General features: G+C 48.0%; 1 protein-coding gene across 4 annotated transcripts in view; it reads right to left on the reverse strand.

Moving 5' to 3' along the window:
• Nucleotides 1–1,159: 1,159 nt before the first annotated feature.
• The window catches only part of SYN1 (synapsin I), a 93,578-nt gene continuing 75,759 nt past the window's right edge, over nt 1,160–18,978 (reverse strand). The window contains exons 6-13 of one of the 4 annotated variants that reach the window (XM_077284022.1): nt 14,735–14,797; nt 14,112–14,254; nt 4,416–4,490; nt 3,912–4,014; nt 3,654–3,797; nt 3,340–3,403; nt 2,573–3,233; nt 1,160–2,109 (exon numbers count right to left, since the gene is read on the reverse strand). In XM_077284022.1, coding sequence (XP_077140137.1) covers nt 2,082–2,109; nt 2,573–3,233; nt 3,340–3,403; nt 3,654–3,797; nt 3,912–4,014; nt 4,416–4,490; nt 14,112–14,254; nt 14,735–14,797 — 1,281 coding nt within the window. In that variant the 3' untranslated portion in view covers nt 1,160–2,081. Of the gene's footprint in view, nt 2,148–2,537; nt 3,234–3,339; nt 3,404–3,653; nt 3,798–3,911; nt 4,015–4,415; nt 4,491–14,111; nt 14,255–14,734; nt 14,798–18,978 lie in introns of all 4 variants that reach the window. The other 3 variants (XM_077284021.1, XM_077284023.1, XM_077284024.1) reach the window with 3 other exon arrangements.

Below are 18,978 nucleotides of genomic sequence, written 5' to 3' on the forward strand. Positions count from 1 at the left end.
GAGGTTAGTATTCTCAGCATGTGTTAGTGAGGAGAGCAATGGGAGGTCACGCACTGATGAGTTGTCGCTGCAGCACAGAGTATTTCAGGAGAGGAGTGTGCTCACCCTGAGGTTAGTATTCTCAGCATGTGTTAGTGAGGAGCAAGGAATTGTCTAGATGTGAGGAGAGCAATGGGAGGTCACGCACTGATGAGTTGTCGCTGCAGCACAGAGTATTTCAGGAGAGGAGTGTGCTCATCCTGAGGTTAGTATTCTCAGCATTTCTTAGGGAGGAGCAAGGAATTGTCTAGATGTGAGGAGGGAATGGGAGGTCACGCACTGATGAGTTGGCGCTGCAGCACAGAGTATTTCAGGCGAGGAGTGTGCTCATCCTGAGGTTAGTATTTTCAGCATTTGTTAGTGAGGAGCAGGGAAGTGTCTAGATGTGAGGAGAGCAATGGGAGGTCACGCATTGAAGCGCTGCAGCACAGAGTATTTCAGGAGAGGAGTGTGCTCACCCTGAGGTTAGTATTCTCAGCATTTGTTAGTGAGGAGCAGGGAATTGTCTAGATGTGAGGAGAGCAATGGGAGGTCACGCACTGATGAGATGTCGCTACAGCACAGAGTATTTCAGGCAAGGAGCATGCTGCCCTTTAGACAGGCCATGATCTAAAGTCTTAACTGTGAGTGTTGGTAGCGCCGCACGTGAAAAGGCTTATATCATATATAGGCCAGGGGTATGACGCAGCTTGGTACTGGAAACGGTCACTGCGCAGCACAGAGTATTTCAGTGATCCGTCCACTCGTGATGATCTTTTGTCTGCGAGGGAACGGCTGTATGTGACCAAGCGAGCGTCATGATGGAGACAAGAATGAGGCCATACATAATTGTGGAAGCAGTAGACTCCCCAGCAGCACAGAGTATTTCAGTGCATTAGCGTGCTGATAGCAGGTAGGGGCGGTGACCTGTCTGCTCGTGGTGATAGCACTGAGGACAGGGCTGCGATTCTGGGGGACAATGAAGACTGACCGATAGTGGCAGGAGCAGAGTGCTTCAGAGGAGGAGATTATCTGAAGCCAGAAACCAGAGCAGCAAAGAGTGTTTCAGGCTCATCGCTGTGACGGTGGTGTCCTCGGCTGACGGGACGCCGCTCCCCACACATCCGACACCAGACACACATTTGTTTTGCTCTCAGAGAATAGTTTAATTTGGACACATCACATTTTCTTGCCCTTTTCGGGTTTTTTTTTGCACATCTGCACACAAACGCTGACACACATTACACACACATCATTGGCAGCCGCTCTGCAAGGGGCCGCACAGAATAAGTTCTGGGGGGATATAGTCATGATATAGGAGATTACTCTGAATACTTACAACAATCATATCACGATAGTAACCGCACGGCAAGAAGCTGCAGAGCACGCACATCACAACAGTGTTACCGGAGGGCGACGGCCATGAGAGGGGAGACCAAATCAGGAAGGCTACCATGGAGGGAGGAGGACGGGGGCAACAGAAGATTTCAGGGTGGGGAGGAGAAAAAACACCACAACACACCACGATTCAAAAGAACTGACGGATCCGGGAGGGATAGATACCGAGAGGGGGCTGGGAGAGAAGACGAACACACAGAACATATACACGGGCTCCGGGAGGGAGCGGGACCCCCATGGGTGTGCGTATGTATACACATATATGTACATGGAGGACGGGCACACCTACGGCCCCGCCAGGACACAGCCGCGTGCATGCTCGTATCATGCATGTTCTATGAAGTCCCTATGGGTTCTACTATTGCCGGGGAGCTCGGCTCTGCTATTCCGGTATTTCTAGGTGTCGGGGTGTCGCCTCTTCCTCCCGTTTTCCGTCTCCTCTCCATATCTACCTCTTCATCAGCACATTTTAGGTTTTTTTTATTTATTTTTTTTCCAAGGAGCAAAGCCGTGCACACAGGTGAAGGGAGCGGGAGAACACACAGAGCCGCGATGGGGAGAGATGTGACGGGTGGGGGGCGACAAATGGATCCCCTCAGTCTGAGAAGAGACTGGCGAAGGATTTCCTCAGGTTGCGGATGGTTTCGGCTTTCACCTCGTCGTGACTAAGACTGGAGCGTGGAGCTGGTGAGTCTGCAAGGGTGAAGGAGTTGGTGAGGGACTGGGACTTACTGGAGGACGATGTGAGGCGATGGCCGATGATGAGGGGAGATGGCGGTGGAAAAGGGTCGGGTGGGGAGTAGGTAGGTGGAGCAGAAGTTTGTTTTTAAAAGGGAATGGCGTCAGGGGAGGACACAAGAGACGGGGGGAGGGATGTTATATAAAATGGAGGTAGGAGAAGGAGGAAAGAAAAATAATGATCAGTTAACGTCATGCAATATTAGTCGCTCACACTAAGCTAGCCACCACCTTCTACGCTGGGCACTGCCAGGGGGCTGACCAACCCACCAAACCCGAAAACAAAAAGCCAGGGTGACCCCAGTCTCTGCCAAAGCTGTGCCTACCTTACCTAAGCGGCATGCAAGAAAAGGGATGCAATAGGTAGTATAGGAAGCTGAAACCTGTGTGGCCCACCCAGAACCTCGGAGGCTCTTACTTCAGCTGCGGCTGGGGTGGGGGCAGCTCTTGGCCCGGCTTCTGAGCCAACTGAGGCTTTTGGGGACCGCCAGGACGTGAACCCTGCCCAGGTCCTTGAGGGTTAGGCCTGGGCTGCTGGGTCATGGGTCGCTGTTGTGGCGGCTGTTGTGGCTGGGGTGGCTGCTGGGGTGGCTGTTGTTGCGGTCCACCTGGAGCTGATTGCCGTTGCTGCGGTGGAGGCTGCTGTCCCGGTTGGCGGATGCCATGTTGTTGTTGATGGACGGGAGGTGGAGGCTTCTGCTGGGGTCCTGCAGGAACTGGCTGCCTTGGAGGTCCGGGTTGCCGAGGCTGAGGGGGCTGGACACCCATTGGCTTTGGGCCTGCTGGCATAGGGGGGGCTTGCTGCTGCCGTTGGGGTGACTGTGGGCTTGGCTGCCTTTGAGGGGACTGAGATTGGCGGGGTGATGGCTGTTGTTGGGGCCTCATCTGCTGGGGCGACCCTTGTGGCTGTGGTTGTTGCGGTGGGATCATTTGCCGCTGCTGTGCCCCAGGGCTGGGGAGATTGGGTGGATGTGGCGATGGCTGAGGACCTAAACCTTGAAGCTGTTGTCCTTGCGGTGGAGGCCTCTGCTGGGAAGGAGGTCCCTGTCGCTGAGGACCCTGTGCTGCAGGAGGACCCCCTGTAAGAGATGAGAGGCATAGGGTACCATTAATTGTACCTAACATCATTAGCTCTGCTGCAATTAATTTTTCCTGTCATTCTCGTTCAGCTAATTAAATATCTACCTTGTGGAGAAGGTCTCTGCTGCTGCTGGACAGGGGTGCCAGACCGGGAGTGAACAGGTTGGACCTGCAATTAAAAGCAAAGAAAAAATTAGGGGTTCTCTGCTAACATTCACTTCTGCATTGGGACACATGCACTACACCTCAGACTGTGCACATGTCCCGGGAGATTTTTGCAGGCGCTAAATCATCGGCGTTGCTCATCATCCCAGTTCAAAGGTGAGAACCCCCCAGAAAACCAGAAAATCCCTTTAATTGCTGACTGTTTCCAAGGGAAACCAGCAGTACCTATATTGTCATCTGTACAGCCATCTTACCTGGGGCTGCTGCACGTGCAGGGAGCGGCTCGGAGAGGAGCTGCATTGGAGAGACTGCGCCATCTTACTAACGACCAGATCCGCTATCAGGTGCCGGTCCTCTTCCTGCTGGTCCCCAATCAAAGGCATAGAGGAGCCGACAACCTGGTGAAAAAAAGACGCTTAACTGACATTCTGGCCTCCAGGTGGCGCTGCATTGGGTCCCATGTGTGGCGGAGAAGACGTTTGCCTTCTCCTGCTCCCGTGCAGAGCCCTCACCTCTATGATGTGGTCCTTGCCGTCTTTCCCGTGCAGGGCTTCCACAGCGCAGATTTCCAGACCCCCAAATATTTCCGAGCAGGAATCCACCCAGAGCCTGTACCTGAAAAGACATGATGGCCGCTTGTCAACCTTTAATCCTTTCTAGATTCATTTTCTGGAGTAGCGGACATTCTGCAGTTCCAGACCACGGGGGGCTTAGTCATCAATACGCCCTGTGCCCTTTCTGTGCTAGTTCTGCCCTGAGCTGAAGACCTGACACATAAAGAGATTAGTTGCCTGACAACCTAAATAAAAGGAATGTGGTTGTCAGGCAATGCCTCTATATCAACCGCACAGTCAGACGTGACCAAATGTTCAGCGCCGGGGAGCAATGGCCGTAGTAATCAGATTCTTCTAAAAGTGAAGATACGTGATCCATTTATATGGGATGTTCCATGATGGGGGGGACTGACTGATGTGACCCGGCACTTGGTATCAAACAAGTGCACATGTATACAGTACCTGTCCGACACGGCGATCTGCTCCAGCATGGCCGACCCCGTATTGGTTTTCCAGTTGCCAGAAATGGATGTTCTCCTGAAATACAGAACACAATCCGGTGAGACTTTTTCCTATTGCTCTGCCATAGACAGTCAGTGAGTACAGCGCAGTCACACTTTGTAATCACCTATAGATTGGACAGGCCGCAGTACCACATTCCATCACCGCCTATGCTGCAAACATTCCATAGACTCCAATGCAACAGCGCCCCCATTAGAGATGCTGACATTACACTGGGATCTGCAGTCACTCATGCAGTTTGTGATCAAAGACTCCTCACGTGTCTATACTGGAGGTTGTCCTGTATATTGCATCAGTCTGCGCTCCCTGGCGCACTGCCATCTAGTGGCCATGGCCAGTAAGACAGGATCGGAATACATGTATACAGACTATAAACTTAATAACCTTGTTATTCACGGCCCCCTGACTGATGTCTCCCACCTGGCCGCCTACCACGTCCTGCTGTCATGACTGAGTCAGGGCTGAGTAGTTGGGAGGGTGACGGCAAAACCTGATGGCCCCTTATTGCAGTGCAAAGTCTGTAGCTGTGCAATAATCCACCTGCTGACCGGCCACATTGGGGCCCTTGTGTGATAGCACTGCGCCGGTCCTCAGCATTAGTACCAGTACATCGGTGTACAGTCAGCTCATCATCTGGTCACCGCTCATCTCTGTGATGACCTCATGATGTGACATCAGCATTCCTCTTCTCTCCTTCCTGCATCAGAAATCTCTACGGAAAATCTAAGATGGGGAAAGAATGAGTGATATTTATCTCGTCATTAACCCCTTATTACCTGCGCTATATCAGGCCATTCGATTGTATGGGGCGGGCTGCACGTCCCTGCACAGCTGGGTGGTTGGGGGGAAGAGGACACGGTGCTAATTTAGAACTGTGGCCCCTTCAATCTCAGAACTAGCAGAGGTTGGACCCCCTAGCGGTCCCTTTAATGAACAGTTAGGCCAGTAAGTGCTGGGTCTAGCTAGATCTGCAATAATTACAAGGTCAAATGGGCAACCAAATTCCAGAGGTTATAACAGTATAAGAGCCATGCGGCTGCATCTCTTGCCCACATGGAAAAGCGATGGGGGGCAGACAAGCAATACGTTCTGCAGTCCAGCACAATTAATCTCCATCATAAGAGGTTGCTACTTTAGTTTTTGCAATAGCGCCCCCTCATCTGACCTGGCTGATAACAGAAAGCAAGATTGTATCCATCTAACGTGCAAATGAAGATAAACCAGATTGTAGGTGTGCCGTCCCTTTAAGAAAGAGAACAATTCCACCCACTCTCCATACTGCCGCTGCAGGAACAGATCAGTTCTCTTGGCCCTCACGCAACACGAGCAGACGGCAGCCGCCCACTCTGCTCATATTGTGCCGGAGACAATGGGAAAGTCAGGCCCGGCCCAGGGCGATGAGCCCATCTCAGGAGCTTCCGACAGGTTCATGTCCTGGACCGACCATAGCGCTCACCTTTCCCGTAAGTGACATATACAGGCAACATAATGAGTGTATGATTACTGGGGGTCCAGCTGCTGAGACCTCATTAATCCTGAGAACAGACTGAGCATGTGAGACCGCAGCTCCATTCACTGTCCATAGAAGCAATGGTTGCATATGCTCAGTACCACTCACACAATGGACTTTGGGACCCCTGTTATCAGTATTGGTGGGTGCCTCAGCTGACAGACCCCTGAGCAATTGCATATTTATCGTCTATCATGTGGGTAGCGGTTCTCCAGTCAGCCCTAGTCGCAGCTCTTCTGGCTGGTTCCTTCACAACTCCTCCTCTTTGCTGGCTCCTGGCCATAAACATAAAGCACATCAGACCACACATAGAGCCAGAAAACTGCCTGAGGGTATGTGCACACGTCAGGATTTTTTGCGTTTTTTCCGCTATAAAACCGCGATAAAAACGCTAACATATGCCTCCTATTATTTACAGTGTATTCCGCATTTTTTGTGCAAATGTTGCGATTTTTTCCGTGAAAAAATCGCATCGTGGAAAAAAAAGCAACATGTTCATTAAAAATGCGGAATTGCGAGGTTTCAGCACACCTAGGAGTGCATTGATCTGCTTACTTCCCGCACGGGGCTGTGCCCACCATGCTGGAAGTAAGCAGATCATGTGCGGTTGGTACCCAGGGTGGAGGAGAGGAGACTCTCCTCCACAGACTGGGCACCATATAATTGGCCAAAAATAAAATAATTAAAATAAAAAATAGTCCTATACTCACCTGCGATGTCCCCTGCAGTGTTCCCGTCTCACCGCTGCACGCTGCCGCTTCGGTTCCTATAGCTGGTGTGCGGTGAAGGACCTGTGATGACGTCACTGTCTTGTGATTGGTCGTGAGCGGTCATGTGACCGCTCACATGACCGCGATGTCATGGAAGGTCCTGCGCGCACAGCAGCTATAGGAAGAGGAACGGACGCCGCTGAGGAGATGTCTGGGTGAGTATAAGCATTTTTTTTATTTTTTTTATTATTTTTAAACATTCTATCTTTTACTATAGATGCTGCATAAGCTGCATCTACAGTAAAAAGTTGGTCACACTTGTCAAACAGTATGTTTGACAAGTGTGACCAACCTGTCAGTCAGTTTTCCAAGCGATGCTACAGATCGCTTGGAAAACTTTAGCAATCTGCAAGCTAATTACGCTTGCAGAATGCTAAAAAAACCGCGAAAAAAACGGAAAAAAAACGCAAAAAAAAAAATGCGGATTTCTTGCAGAAAATTTCCGGTTTTCTTCAGGAAATTTCTGCAAGAAATCCGGACGTGTGCACATACCCTAAAAGTTGCACACATGGTCAAAATTGTTGGTACCCCTCGTTTAATGACAAAAAAAGCCCAAATGGTCACAGAAAGAACTTGAATCTGACAAAAGTAATAATAAATAGAAGATCTATGAAAATGAACAAATATAAGTCAGACATTGCTTTTCAGCCATGCTTCCACAGAATAAAAAATAAATAAATAAAACTCATGAAATAGGCCTGGACAAAAATGATGGCACCCTTAACTTAATATTTTGTTGCACAACCTTTTGAGGCAATCACTGCAATCCAACGATTCCTGTAGCTGTCAATGAGACTTCTGCACCTCTCCACAGGTATTTGGCCGACTCCTCAAGAGCAAACTGCTCCAGTTGTCTCGTGTGTGAAGGTTGCCTTTTCCAGACTGTTTGAGCTCTTTCCAAAGATGCTCAATAGGATTTAGGTCAGGGCTCATAGAAGGCCACTTCAGAATAGTCCAATGTTTTCCTCTTAGCCATTCTTGGGTCTTTTTAGCTGTGTATTTTGGGTCATTATCCTGTTGCAAGACCCATGACCTGCGACTGAAACCAAGCTTTCTGGACAGCACATTTCTCTCTAGAATCCCTCGATAGTCTTGACATTCCATTGTACCCTGCACAGATTATAGCCACCCTGTGTCAGATGCAGCAAAGCAGCCCCAGAACATAATTTACCACAAAAAAATGGAGTTCCATACACAAAAAGTATTTTAGTAAAAAGTATTATATTTTATTAAAGATACCATAAATACATTAAATAAACCAATAAATCATAAGAAAAAAACAAAGAACCCTAGTAAGGAAACAAGTGAGTCCTCGGCATAGGCAGTAAATATATATAGACTCCCATCATGGTATTGGTAACCACCATTTTAAGATAATATAATTTATATGGCACCCAATTCCTATCAGTATGAATCAGTAGAACTGTATGCCTGTAAACTAATATAAGTCCCAGCGGCTGTCACAGTGACATGCACACATATAGGGGAACAAAATCATGGCGGTATATCCAATAATAGAACATCTTACCCATGAAGGAGAAAAGTCAGATGCCGAGGTACCAGGTCAAGCCCCAGAACATAACAGAGCCTCCTCCATGTTTCACAGTAGGGACAGTGTTCTTTTCTTGATATGCTTTATTTTTCGGTCTGTGAACATAGAGCTGATGTGCCTTGCCAAAAAGTTCCATTTTTGTCTCATCTGTCCATAGGACATTCTCCCAGAAGATTTGTGGCTTGTTAACATGTAGTTTGGCAAATTCCAGTCTGGCTTTTTTATGATTTTTTTTCCAACAATGGTGTCCTCCTTGGTCATCTCCATGAAGGCCACTTTGGTTCATACAACGGTGGATGGTGCGATCTGACACTGATGTTCCTTGAGCTTGAAGTTCACCTTTAATCTGTGTAGAAGTTTTTCTGAGCTCTTTTATTACCATTCGTATTATCTGTCTCTTTGATTTGTCATCAATTTTCCTCCTGCGGCCTCGTCCAGGGAGGTTGGCTACAGTCCCATGGATCTTACATTTCTGAATAATATGTGCAGCTGTAGTCACAGGAACATCAAGCTGCTTGGAGATGGTCTTATAACTTTTACCTTGAACATGTTTGTCTATAAGTTTCTTTCTAATCTCCTGAGACAACTCTTTCCTTCGTTTCCTCTGGTCCATGTTGAGTGTGATACCCACCATGTCACCAAACAGAACAGTGAGTATCTGTAGCCCTATATAAAAGCCTGCGCAAGGCAATATTGCCTTGCGCTGGCGTGTACTCCGGAGGACAGAGAATGAACTTCAATCCAATATTGCGGCCAGCATGCAGCCAGCGGGTAAGGAAAGGGTGAATCAAACACCCGAAAACCCCGCCCATATGACCCAAAACTGGTCCCGCCAAATTCAGGTGACAGGTTCCCTTTAACATGTCACTCTCCGCAAGGAGAAACGATACTTATTGGACACAAAACCCCAAAAATGGTTTGGACAAAATTGATGGGGCCCTCATCTTAATATTTGGTTGCACACCCTTTGGAATAAATAACTGCAATCAGTCGCTTCCTATAATCATCAACAAGCTTCTCACACCTCAACTGGAATTTTGGATCACTCTTCTTTTGCAAACTGCTCCAGGTCTCTCATATGTGAAGGTGCCTTCTCCCAACAGCAATTTTAACATCTCTCCACAGGTGTTCAATGGGATTTAGATCTGGACTCATGGATGTCACTTCAGAACTCTCCAGCGCTTTGTCTCCATCCATTTCTGGGTGCTTCCTGAAGAATGTTTGGGGTCATTGTCCTGCTGGAAGACCCATGACCTAGGATACAAACCCAGCTTTCTGACACTGGGCACTACATTGCGACCCAAAAACCTTTGGTAATCTTCAGATTTCATGATGCTTTGCACACAGTCAAGGCACCCAGTGCCAAAGGCAGCAAAACAACCTCAAAACATCTTTGAACTCCACCATATTTGACTGTTGGTACTGTGTTCTTTTCTTTGTAGACCTAATTCCGTTTTCAGTAAACAGTAGAATGATGTGCTTTACCAAAAAGCTCTATCTTGATCTCATCTGTCCACAAGACGCTTTGACAGAAGGATTTTGGCTTACTCACGCACATTTTGACAAATGGCAGTCTAGCTTTTTTGTGTCACTATGTCAGCAGTGGAGACCTCCTGGGTCTCCTGCCATAGCGTTTCATTTCGTTCCAATGTCGACAGATAGTTCGCTCTGACACTCATGCAGCCTGAGGATTCAGGACACCTGGAATTATCCACCATCTGGACTACCCTGCGTTGCAACCTTTCATCAGTTTTTCCTCTGCCATCTACGTCCAGGGAGATTATTTACAGTGCCATGGGTTGTAAACTTCTTGATTATGTTGTGCACCATGAAAAAAAGAAGAACAAGATCTTTGGAGATGGACTTGTAATCTTGAAATTATTAATATTTTTCTACAATTTCGGTTCTCAAGTCCTCAGACCGTTCTCTTTTTGTTCTTAGTGTGGCACACACAGACACATAATGTAAAGATTGAATCAACGCATCCCCTCTTTATCTGGTTTCAGGTGTGATTTTCATGCAGGCGAGTTTGAACGAGCATCACATGCTTGAAACAAAGTTGATTACCCACATTTTTGGACTGGAGTACATCACTGTTACTGTACTTGCACTAGAGCACATGCCTCCTAATACTTGTGTTTTATGCCTTTTTTAAACTTCATGATTAGGTATCCAGAATCCAGACCTCATCTCCGGACTTCTGTTCTTCCTGGACCAAAGTTCATGTCCATTAGTTGGTCCTAATGCATACCTGGCCTGCTGCACCCTTACCTCTCTTGTGATAATGACCCGTGGTTCTGCTCCTGACTGCACAGCCACATCATCCTCGGCCTGGGATATCCTGAGTGTTCTCCTGGAAAAGACTCTATGGTCATGTTCCTGATTACACTACCACCTTGTCTTCAGGCCTGTTGCATTCTGACTGTTCTGTTGAAGACCCCTTTGTCCTGTTCCTGACTACACTACCACCTCATTCTTGGTCTGTCCCTTACTGACCATATTCCTAGTAAAGACCATTGATCTCTTCCTGACTACACAATCACTGCATCCTTGGGCCTGTTACGTCATGACCTCTCTCTTGGTGAAGACCCCTTGGTCCTGTTCCTGACTACACTACCAGCTTGATCTTGGGCCTGGAGAATTCTGACTGCTCCCCTGGTAGCGACCCTTAGCTCCATTTCTGGCTATACTATCACCTCGTTCTCAGGTCTGTTGTGTTGGATCTGACCTCTCTTCTGATGAAGACCCTTGCTCTTGTCTCATCCCAAGGCCTGGATGATCTTGACTGCTCTTTTGCTGAAGACCTTTGGTTCTCTGTTGTGAATTCCGTTCTCGGGCTCCCTCCTGTGGTCGTGAATGGTACTTTGGTGAGTTCTGTCCTTGGACACCCTCTGGTGGCTTTGAGTGGAACTGCTGATCTTTGAGGTTGGCTTTCTCAGCTGCCCTCGTTTATTTCTGCTGCTGACTTCCCTATTTAACTCTGCCCAGGTCCTTAGTCCATGCCAGCTGTCAATGTCTCAGTACTGGTTCAGATCTCTCTTGGAATTCTCAGCTGACCTGACTACTCCAGCAGAAGCTAAGTCCTTGCTAGTCATTTTGCTGTTCATTGGTTTTTGAATATATTTTCAGTACATGCTATGTTTCAGTCCAGCCTGCTATTATGATATTTCCTTGCTAGCTGGAAGCTCTGGGGGTGCAGAGCTGCACCTCTACACCGTGAGTCGGTGTGGAGGTCTTTTTGCACACTCTGCGTGGTTTTTGTAGTTTTTTATACTGACCGCATAGTTCCCTTTCCTATCCTCTGTCTTTCTAGAGAAGATTCGGCCTCCTTTGCTAAAATCTGTTTCATTCCTGTGCTTGTCACTTCCCTCTTAACTCACAGTTAATATTTGTGGGGGGCTACCTTACTTTGGGGAATTTCTCTGAGGCAAGGTAGGCTGCTATTTCTATCTTTAGGGGTAGTTAGCTCTTAGGCTGTGAAGAGGCGTCTAGGGAGAGTTAGGTACGCTCCACGGCTATTTCTAGTGTGTGTGATAGGATTAGGGATTGCGGTCAGTAGAGTTACCACTTCCTCAGAGTTTGTCCCAGGTTTTCTGTTTTAACCATCAGGTCACTTCGGGTGCTCCTAACCACCAGGTCATAACAGTTCTCCTCCTAACTACACTACTAGCTTATTCTTGGGTCTGTTGAATGCAGACTGCTCTCCTGGTTAAGACCATTGTTCTCATCTCATCCTCAGGCTTGGAGGATACTGACCCCTCTCCTCATGAAGACCCTTTGCTCTGTCCCTGACTTCACTATCACCTTGTTCTCGGGTCTGTTGAATCCTAAATGCTCTCCATGTGAAGGCCCTTAGCTCCGTTCCTGATTAAACTATCACCTCGATCTCAGATTTTTTGGATCCTGACCTCTGTGTTGGTGAAAATATTTGGTTCTGCTTGTGACTAAATTGCAACCTCGTTGTCAGGTCGGTTGCATCCTGACTGCTATCCTAGTTAAGACCCTTGGTCCCATCTCATCCTTGGGTCTGTTGGATCCTGACAGCTCTCCTAGTGAATATCCTTGGCTCTGTTCCTGACTTCACTACTGCATAAGGTGCTCTACTGTCCCTAATCTATTACTATTCTTGGGATCACAACCAGGAGACCTCATTCATTAAGTCAACACCTCATTGCAGGGATTAAGGAAGAAGAAAGGGGAGATTTCTCAGACTTTGCAGCCAGTCTAACCATGTGCCAAACCTTAGAGAACTCACATCTCTGGTAAACGTCATTACATTGGGTCTCTACCTCCCCCAGTCTTCATACTCACAATGTACAGGTACAGCAGATAATTGACTACAGATGATTTTACATTCTTGTGGATGTGGGATTTTTTAAGGAATTTCAGCAGAGATCTGACTTTCTGGGAATTTTCTTTTTCTCAGACATCTGATGGTGATAAAATCCTTCCTGCTGCACGGCGGATCCTTCAAAGGATATCATCGTTATGGGCAGCTGCCCACAGTCGTGACCACTAACAACCCCTTAATGTGAGATTACCCGCACGTTACATTCCCAGACTACAGCTCGGATCTGAATATCTTTGTAGATGGGCCGATCAGGATCTAGGTGTACCAAAGCCTCGTGCCAAGTCATGTTAGAGAGGAAAGGGAGAGGCCGATATTATGTACGGAACCAGAAAAACCCACATGGCAGACAGGGTGGGAGAGAGACCCGGGACAAGCATGACGGAGCCTGAGACACAGGGATATTTATATCTTAAGGTAAACTGGGAAATCTGACTAACGCAAAGGAAAAAACCTGCAGCAAACACAAAATAACCTGCGCTTCTCGCGTGATTATCCTGCACTCTGAGTGTCAGTGTCATTATAGTGTATCCTGTGTGTCAGTGTCATTATAGTGTATCCTGTGTGTCAGTGTCATTATCCTGTACCTCGAGTGTCAGCGTCATTATCCTGTACCCCGAGTGTCAGGGTTGTTATCTCATACCCCGAGTCTCAGTGTCATTATCCTGTACCCCGAGTATCAGTGTCATTATAGTGCACCTCCAGTGTCAGCATCATTATCCTGTACCCAGAGTATCAGTGTCATTATAGTGCACCTCCAGTGTCAGCATCATTATCCTGTACCCCGAGTATCAGTGTCATTATAGTGCACCCTCAGCGGCATTATCCTGTACACGAGTGTCAGTATCCTGTACCCCGAGTATCAGTGTCATTATCCTGTATCCCGCGTGTCAGTGTCATTATCCTGTACCCCGAGTGTCAGCATCATTATCCTGTATCCCGCGTGTCAGTGTCATTATAGTGCACATCCAGTGTCAACATCATTATACTATACCCCGAGTGTCAGTGTCATTATAGTGCACCTCCAGTATCAGTGTCATTATCCTATACGCCGAGCATCAGTGTCACTATAGTGCACCTCCAGTGTTAGTGTCATTATCTTGTACCCCGAGTGTCAGTGTCATTATCTTGTACACCGAGTGTCAGTGTCATTACCCTGTGCCCCGAGTGTCAGTGTCATTATCCTGTACCCCGAGAGTCAGCGTCATTATCCTGTACCCCGAGTGTCAGTGTCATTACCCTGTACCCCGAGTTTCAGTGTCATTATCCCACCCACCGAGAATTATTAGTATCATTATACTGCAACCTGAGTGTCAGTGTCATTATCCCGTTTGCCCCCACCGAGTGTCAGCATCATTATCCCCTCCCCTGAATGTCAGCATCATTATCTTGTACCCTGAGTGTCAGTGTAATTTCCCTGATGCGGGGTCCACATTGATATTTTTTTTATACTTACATATACGCTTTATAATTGTTCCCGATTTTCTGGATGCGCACATCATATTTGGCATCAATAAATGGCTCAGAAGTGGCATAGGTTTTCGTTAGGGCGACCACGCTGGCGATGTCCTGGAAGTCGTACTGATTATCCACCTTCACCTGGATAAAGAAATGAGAAATCACAGACAGCACAGTGACCGTCTGACCGTCGGTACCAGCACCCTTCATCCATTATGGTGTTCGAGACGTCTTTTGGATGGAACATTGTACTGCTCTATTGTGTAAATGTCGGCCCTTTGCATTTTTCTGTGACCCACACTCATCCCCATGTGCTGGATGCTACTACATACTATACATACAGTGAATGATGTCTATCACTATTCATTGCACCCCATCTACATCACTCACGACAAGGTGCAAACAAAAACTAAACAGCCGGGATTCGTTACCCCAAGTTTTGTTTAGCAACTCACAGGAAACAGAGGAGAATGAAGGTGAAAGGCAAAGAGAGGAAGCAGGCCACGGCGGGTGGTGTCACCTCCAGGGTCCACAAGAACACGTCACATTGTGCAATGTACGGCCGGCCAGTGACCCGTGCTTCCCTCCTGCCCTGGGCCTGAACTGCTGACCCGTACTCACCTTCCCCATCCCGGAGTGAGCGTGGCCCATCTTTATCACCACCGGGAACTTGGAGGCGGTCAGCTGTAAGAGAAAAGAGAAGGACGGTCATTGTCCCTGATCCCTGCACCCATTGCCATCTCTCTATATACTCTATTTCAATGCATTCTATTGCTCCCTGTTATCTGCCGCTGCAAACTGCTGTTGTATTACAGCAGGTAATGCAGGACAAGGGGAAAAAAGGGAGGCTGCTAAATACTCTAAAGATTATTTACCACCTGCGCTAATATGGTATAATGTAATGTGATGCCATGAAACTGAATAAGACATGCCCTAATCTCCTAGCAGGACGTCAACATGGCTGCCAAGACAGAGGTCACTGATAATACAGCCAGTGCCATACATGACGAGCTGCTCTGCCCACGGGGCCGCAGCCTCTGGAAGTTTGTGCTTGCGCCAGAAGACAACGGAGCGAGATCACCCAGACAGAACAATGAACCGTGTGACGTCCGGCTGGGGTCTTCCCCTCCCTCACTTCCCCTAATTTGTGCCCGTAAAGAGGGGTGAGAGAGTTTAATGTAAGCTGGCATAAGTGAGTGTGGACACACAGGAAGGCAGAGGAGGGAGCGTGCGTGGTCCTGGCAGCGCCCCCTCCTCCCCGCGCGTCTCTCCGGCTCCTGCGGTTTTACACCCTCTCTTCTCTTGTGGTCACGGGGAGGGCAGTAACACCATGTGCCTCAAACCCGGGATGTTTAACCCAAAACTAAAGGGTCTGGTCACAAAAGCGAAAAACACATAGCTCATGGAAGGTCATTTGCTGTGCATTTAGTATCTATTGTTTTCTGTTATCAGCCACGTCAGGGTACATGTAGGGTTCTCTATCTGAGGACTAGTTCAGAAGCAGAAACATACATACAGGTGACAACTATTAGCGGCAAGTCTTAAGGGGGCAATACAGCTTCAGACAACTACTGCTATACACATGGATGCTCTGCTTGGCTGAGCGTGCGTAAGTCCTTTATAGATGTAGGGGTGTAGGTGGCTACTGGTCAGCTCTGGTGGCAGCTTATCTCCCTTGAAAACAAAAGGATTGGACTTACTGATATCTGACATGCCCATCTCCGCCAACAGTCCTATTAGATGGTCAACATGCATTTATCTAAGGCTAGTGTCCTCCTTTATCACTCTGCTGCTGTGCCGGTACAGTGTCCTAGTCACTGAGATGCCGCCAGTTTTGGATGACACAATGCCACCACTACACTCACAATAACAGCTGCTTTCACAGTTCAACTGGCCGCCCCTGGAAAAAGTCAGCAAGTTAGTCCCTTCCAGCTGAGTGGCGCTCTGCTCTTGCACCTGTCATCCCAGGTCTGGACATTTCATGGTATACTTAAATAGACATGTCCTCTTTAAGTAAATACTTGCATTCTTCATGAGTGTCCTTTCTTGCAACTCAGCGTTGTGCCATTCCTCTGTTATTCCTCCTGAAAAAAAATGAGTCCCTACACTATGTGTAGTTATCTAGTCAGAGCTGATAGTGGCAGTGTGTGGGGAATCGCACCCAGCTGTCAATTTATTCATATATTTACAAGAGGAATAACAGAGTAATAGAGTATTGGTCAAGAAAAGCTTCAGAATTGTTATTTCCTGGGGAATACAAACATTTAATACATTTGGCACAAAAAAGCGGACAGTTTCTCTTTAATATAGCCACACACATTATAGGACTGTCGGCCGTACCCATGGCGGGACAGGTCGACTATCTTATGGGATTTTGCTGACTCTTAACAAACAGTAGATGTTGGGGAGAAAGAATTGGGCAAGTTGGATTTCAACAGGAGGCATGAACCACCACTAGAGGAGTAATAGTGGCCTACTTCCCTGTCCCTACGAGAAACATATGAATGCTTGGCCAAAAGAGCTATGTGTGTGCCTGGAATGGGGTTGGAAAGAACAGTAATTGCCGAAGTATTTGACAGACAGCTAAAGTATTTTCATTTTTTTCCATGACAGGGCTGATCAAGTGATCGCAGGTGATCCTCCATGGACTGCACATATAGACCAATGAAGTCATCAGTTGTCAGTATTTTCTTGGTGTAGTATGTCTTACTTCTCAAGAGGGATGAGTCAGGGGATATACATTTCAAAGCCAGTCTTCCGGTTACCACCTATAGATTTCTCCGGTGACGTCGCGTCCATAGCTTCTCCTTTCCCTCGTCTGTCCGTGACTTTCACCTAAATTCCTCAAACCTGACCTAATCCTTGGGATAATGGAGATCCTCCTGCTCTAATGTCCTGACGGAGATTGACCGCTTCGGTGATGCAACACTAACAATGACGTGTGTACTCAGTGTCAGGCTGCCGGCAGAAAGCTTCCAGCCTTACGCTATGTAAACACTTTCCCCCCTCGCCCCAGAGAGTGGTCGCAGATATTGCCGTCGGGCTGCAGTCACCTCACTTTTCTTTGATTCGGATTACAGAAGCCCAGAGGGTCTGCGGTCAGAAATGGTGGGGTTACAACCCACGCACAGCCGCTTCCTGCCCGCCGACTATAATTATTTCATTACCTGGTATTTTATTTTTAGCAGACGTGGTCTCGAGGAGGTGGAGTGGGGATTGGGGGATCATAGTTCTGCGGTCTACACAATGGAAAAATGGAAAGTAGAGGTCCTGGGAAGGGTTGTATGGAAAAGTCGCGTCCAATTGTTTGGTTAGCGTGTTGTGGTTTACGTCCCCCGTCCTGTCTCTTCTGGGAAAGCTGGGTGATGGCCTGGCCACCGTACTGGCTGAATACAAGCACTTGTGCATTATGTGCCTTGGCGGGCGGTAGGAAAACACGTGAAGTCCAGACAGAGAGCATCTGTGCGAGCGCTGGGTGTGTGCCAGAAGCACGGAGGCGTTTATCAGCAGTGAGCGGCAGATACACACAGGACAGAGACAGCAGATAGTGAGGGGAAACCCCAGGAAATGACGGCGGGCTCTTCACTGCTGGTAAGAATGCCGCGGACGTCACCGGGCCGTGCACTTGCCGTGAACATTTCACTTTCTCCTTCCACATATGACCTCAGCAAAAATAAACCAGCACTCTTACTGTAAACTGGATTTTACTGATTGTACATGACATAAACCGGCGGCAGGGATAACATGGAAATTTGTTAATTGGACTGTGCCGGTCTCAGTGGATCCAGCCGACCATGCGATGTCCAGGACGATATCAGTGATCTCTCCTTACACCGATATCAGATCAGTGGGGGTCCGATACCTGTCACAGAACATCAGCTCACACTCACGTCAATGCACCCGAGAATGGGCAGTACGCGGAGTACAGAGTTGTGCACTGCCGAACCTGCCTACAACTGATCGTGGGGCTGACAGGTGTCGGACCCCAACTCATCCTGCGCATAGGTCACCATTAGTCCTGGACAGCCACCCGACTGCAAATGTAGAGAAGGATGGGGCATGTCCAATCATCCCACAGATCTGTTTTTTATGGCTATAGTTTGGTCCCCGCTGAGCCGCGTTGACACATTTTCTGACTCAGAGGATGGAGGAAAGCAGTCCTGGTTTTTCACCAGTTGGAGAGGAGCCAGGGGTCCGCGCACTGACAGATGTCGTACATTAAGACCATAAGGCTTTCACACAATAGGGGATTTGCAATTCAAATATGAAGTCCTAATGGCTTCAGCTCTAAGAGGGCCCCTGCATCTGCCACTTATAGTACTGGTGTCATTGGGGCCAAGGCACCAGGCTACGGAGGCAAGCACCACCTCAGCACCCCCTATAGGTACAGCTACTTGTGGGTAATAGTGAGTCTTCATACTAATTGTCCACAACTGGCATGGACCTCGTGTGGTGTCTTCCTCAGACGTGCAATCTTCTGCCGAGTTTGCAAGGTTCTTAAAGGCATAGTCCCATCTTGTACGTCTCCAATAGATGTGGATCCCCTACTGCTGGGAATGTAAAAGCAGCTGCTCTTGTGCGGCCCTCTCCTTTCAATAGTTTTGGCGTTATGAAAGTTGCCAGAACTCCCATACAAGGTAACAGAGATTCACGCATGCTCCGCCAGGGCACAACGTTCTCCAGATATGCAGGGAACCAGCTGCCAAGAAATCGAGAGACGTCTGTGCATGCGTGGCTTTCTCGTATGACTTTGTATTGGATTTCTGGAGATTATATTCATACAAAGCTGAATAGCGAAATCAGGGGATGCTCAGCCATCTCGTTATACCTCGTGTTGTGCAATAGGGCCACGTTCTCAGAAGATT

Source organism: Ranitomeya variabilis, chromosome 2 (genome assembly GCF_051348905.1).
Source record: "Ranitomeya variabilis isolate aRanVar5 chromosome 2, aRanVar5.hap1, whole genome shotgun sequence".
Taxonomy (NCBI): domain Eukaryota; kingdom Metazoa; phylum Chordata; class Amphibia; order Anura; family Dendrobatidae; genus Ranitomeya; species Ranitomeya variabilis.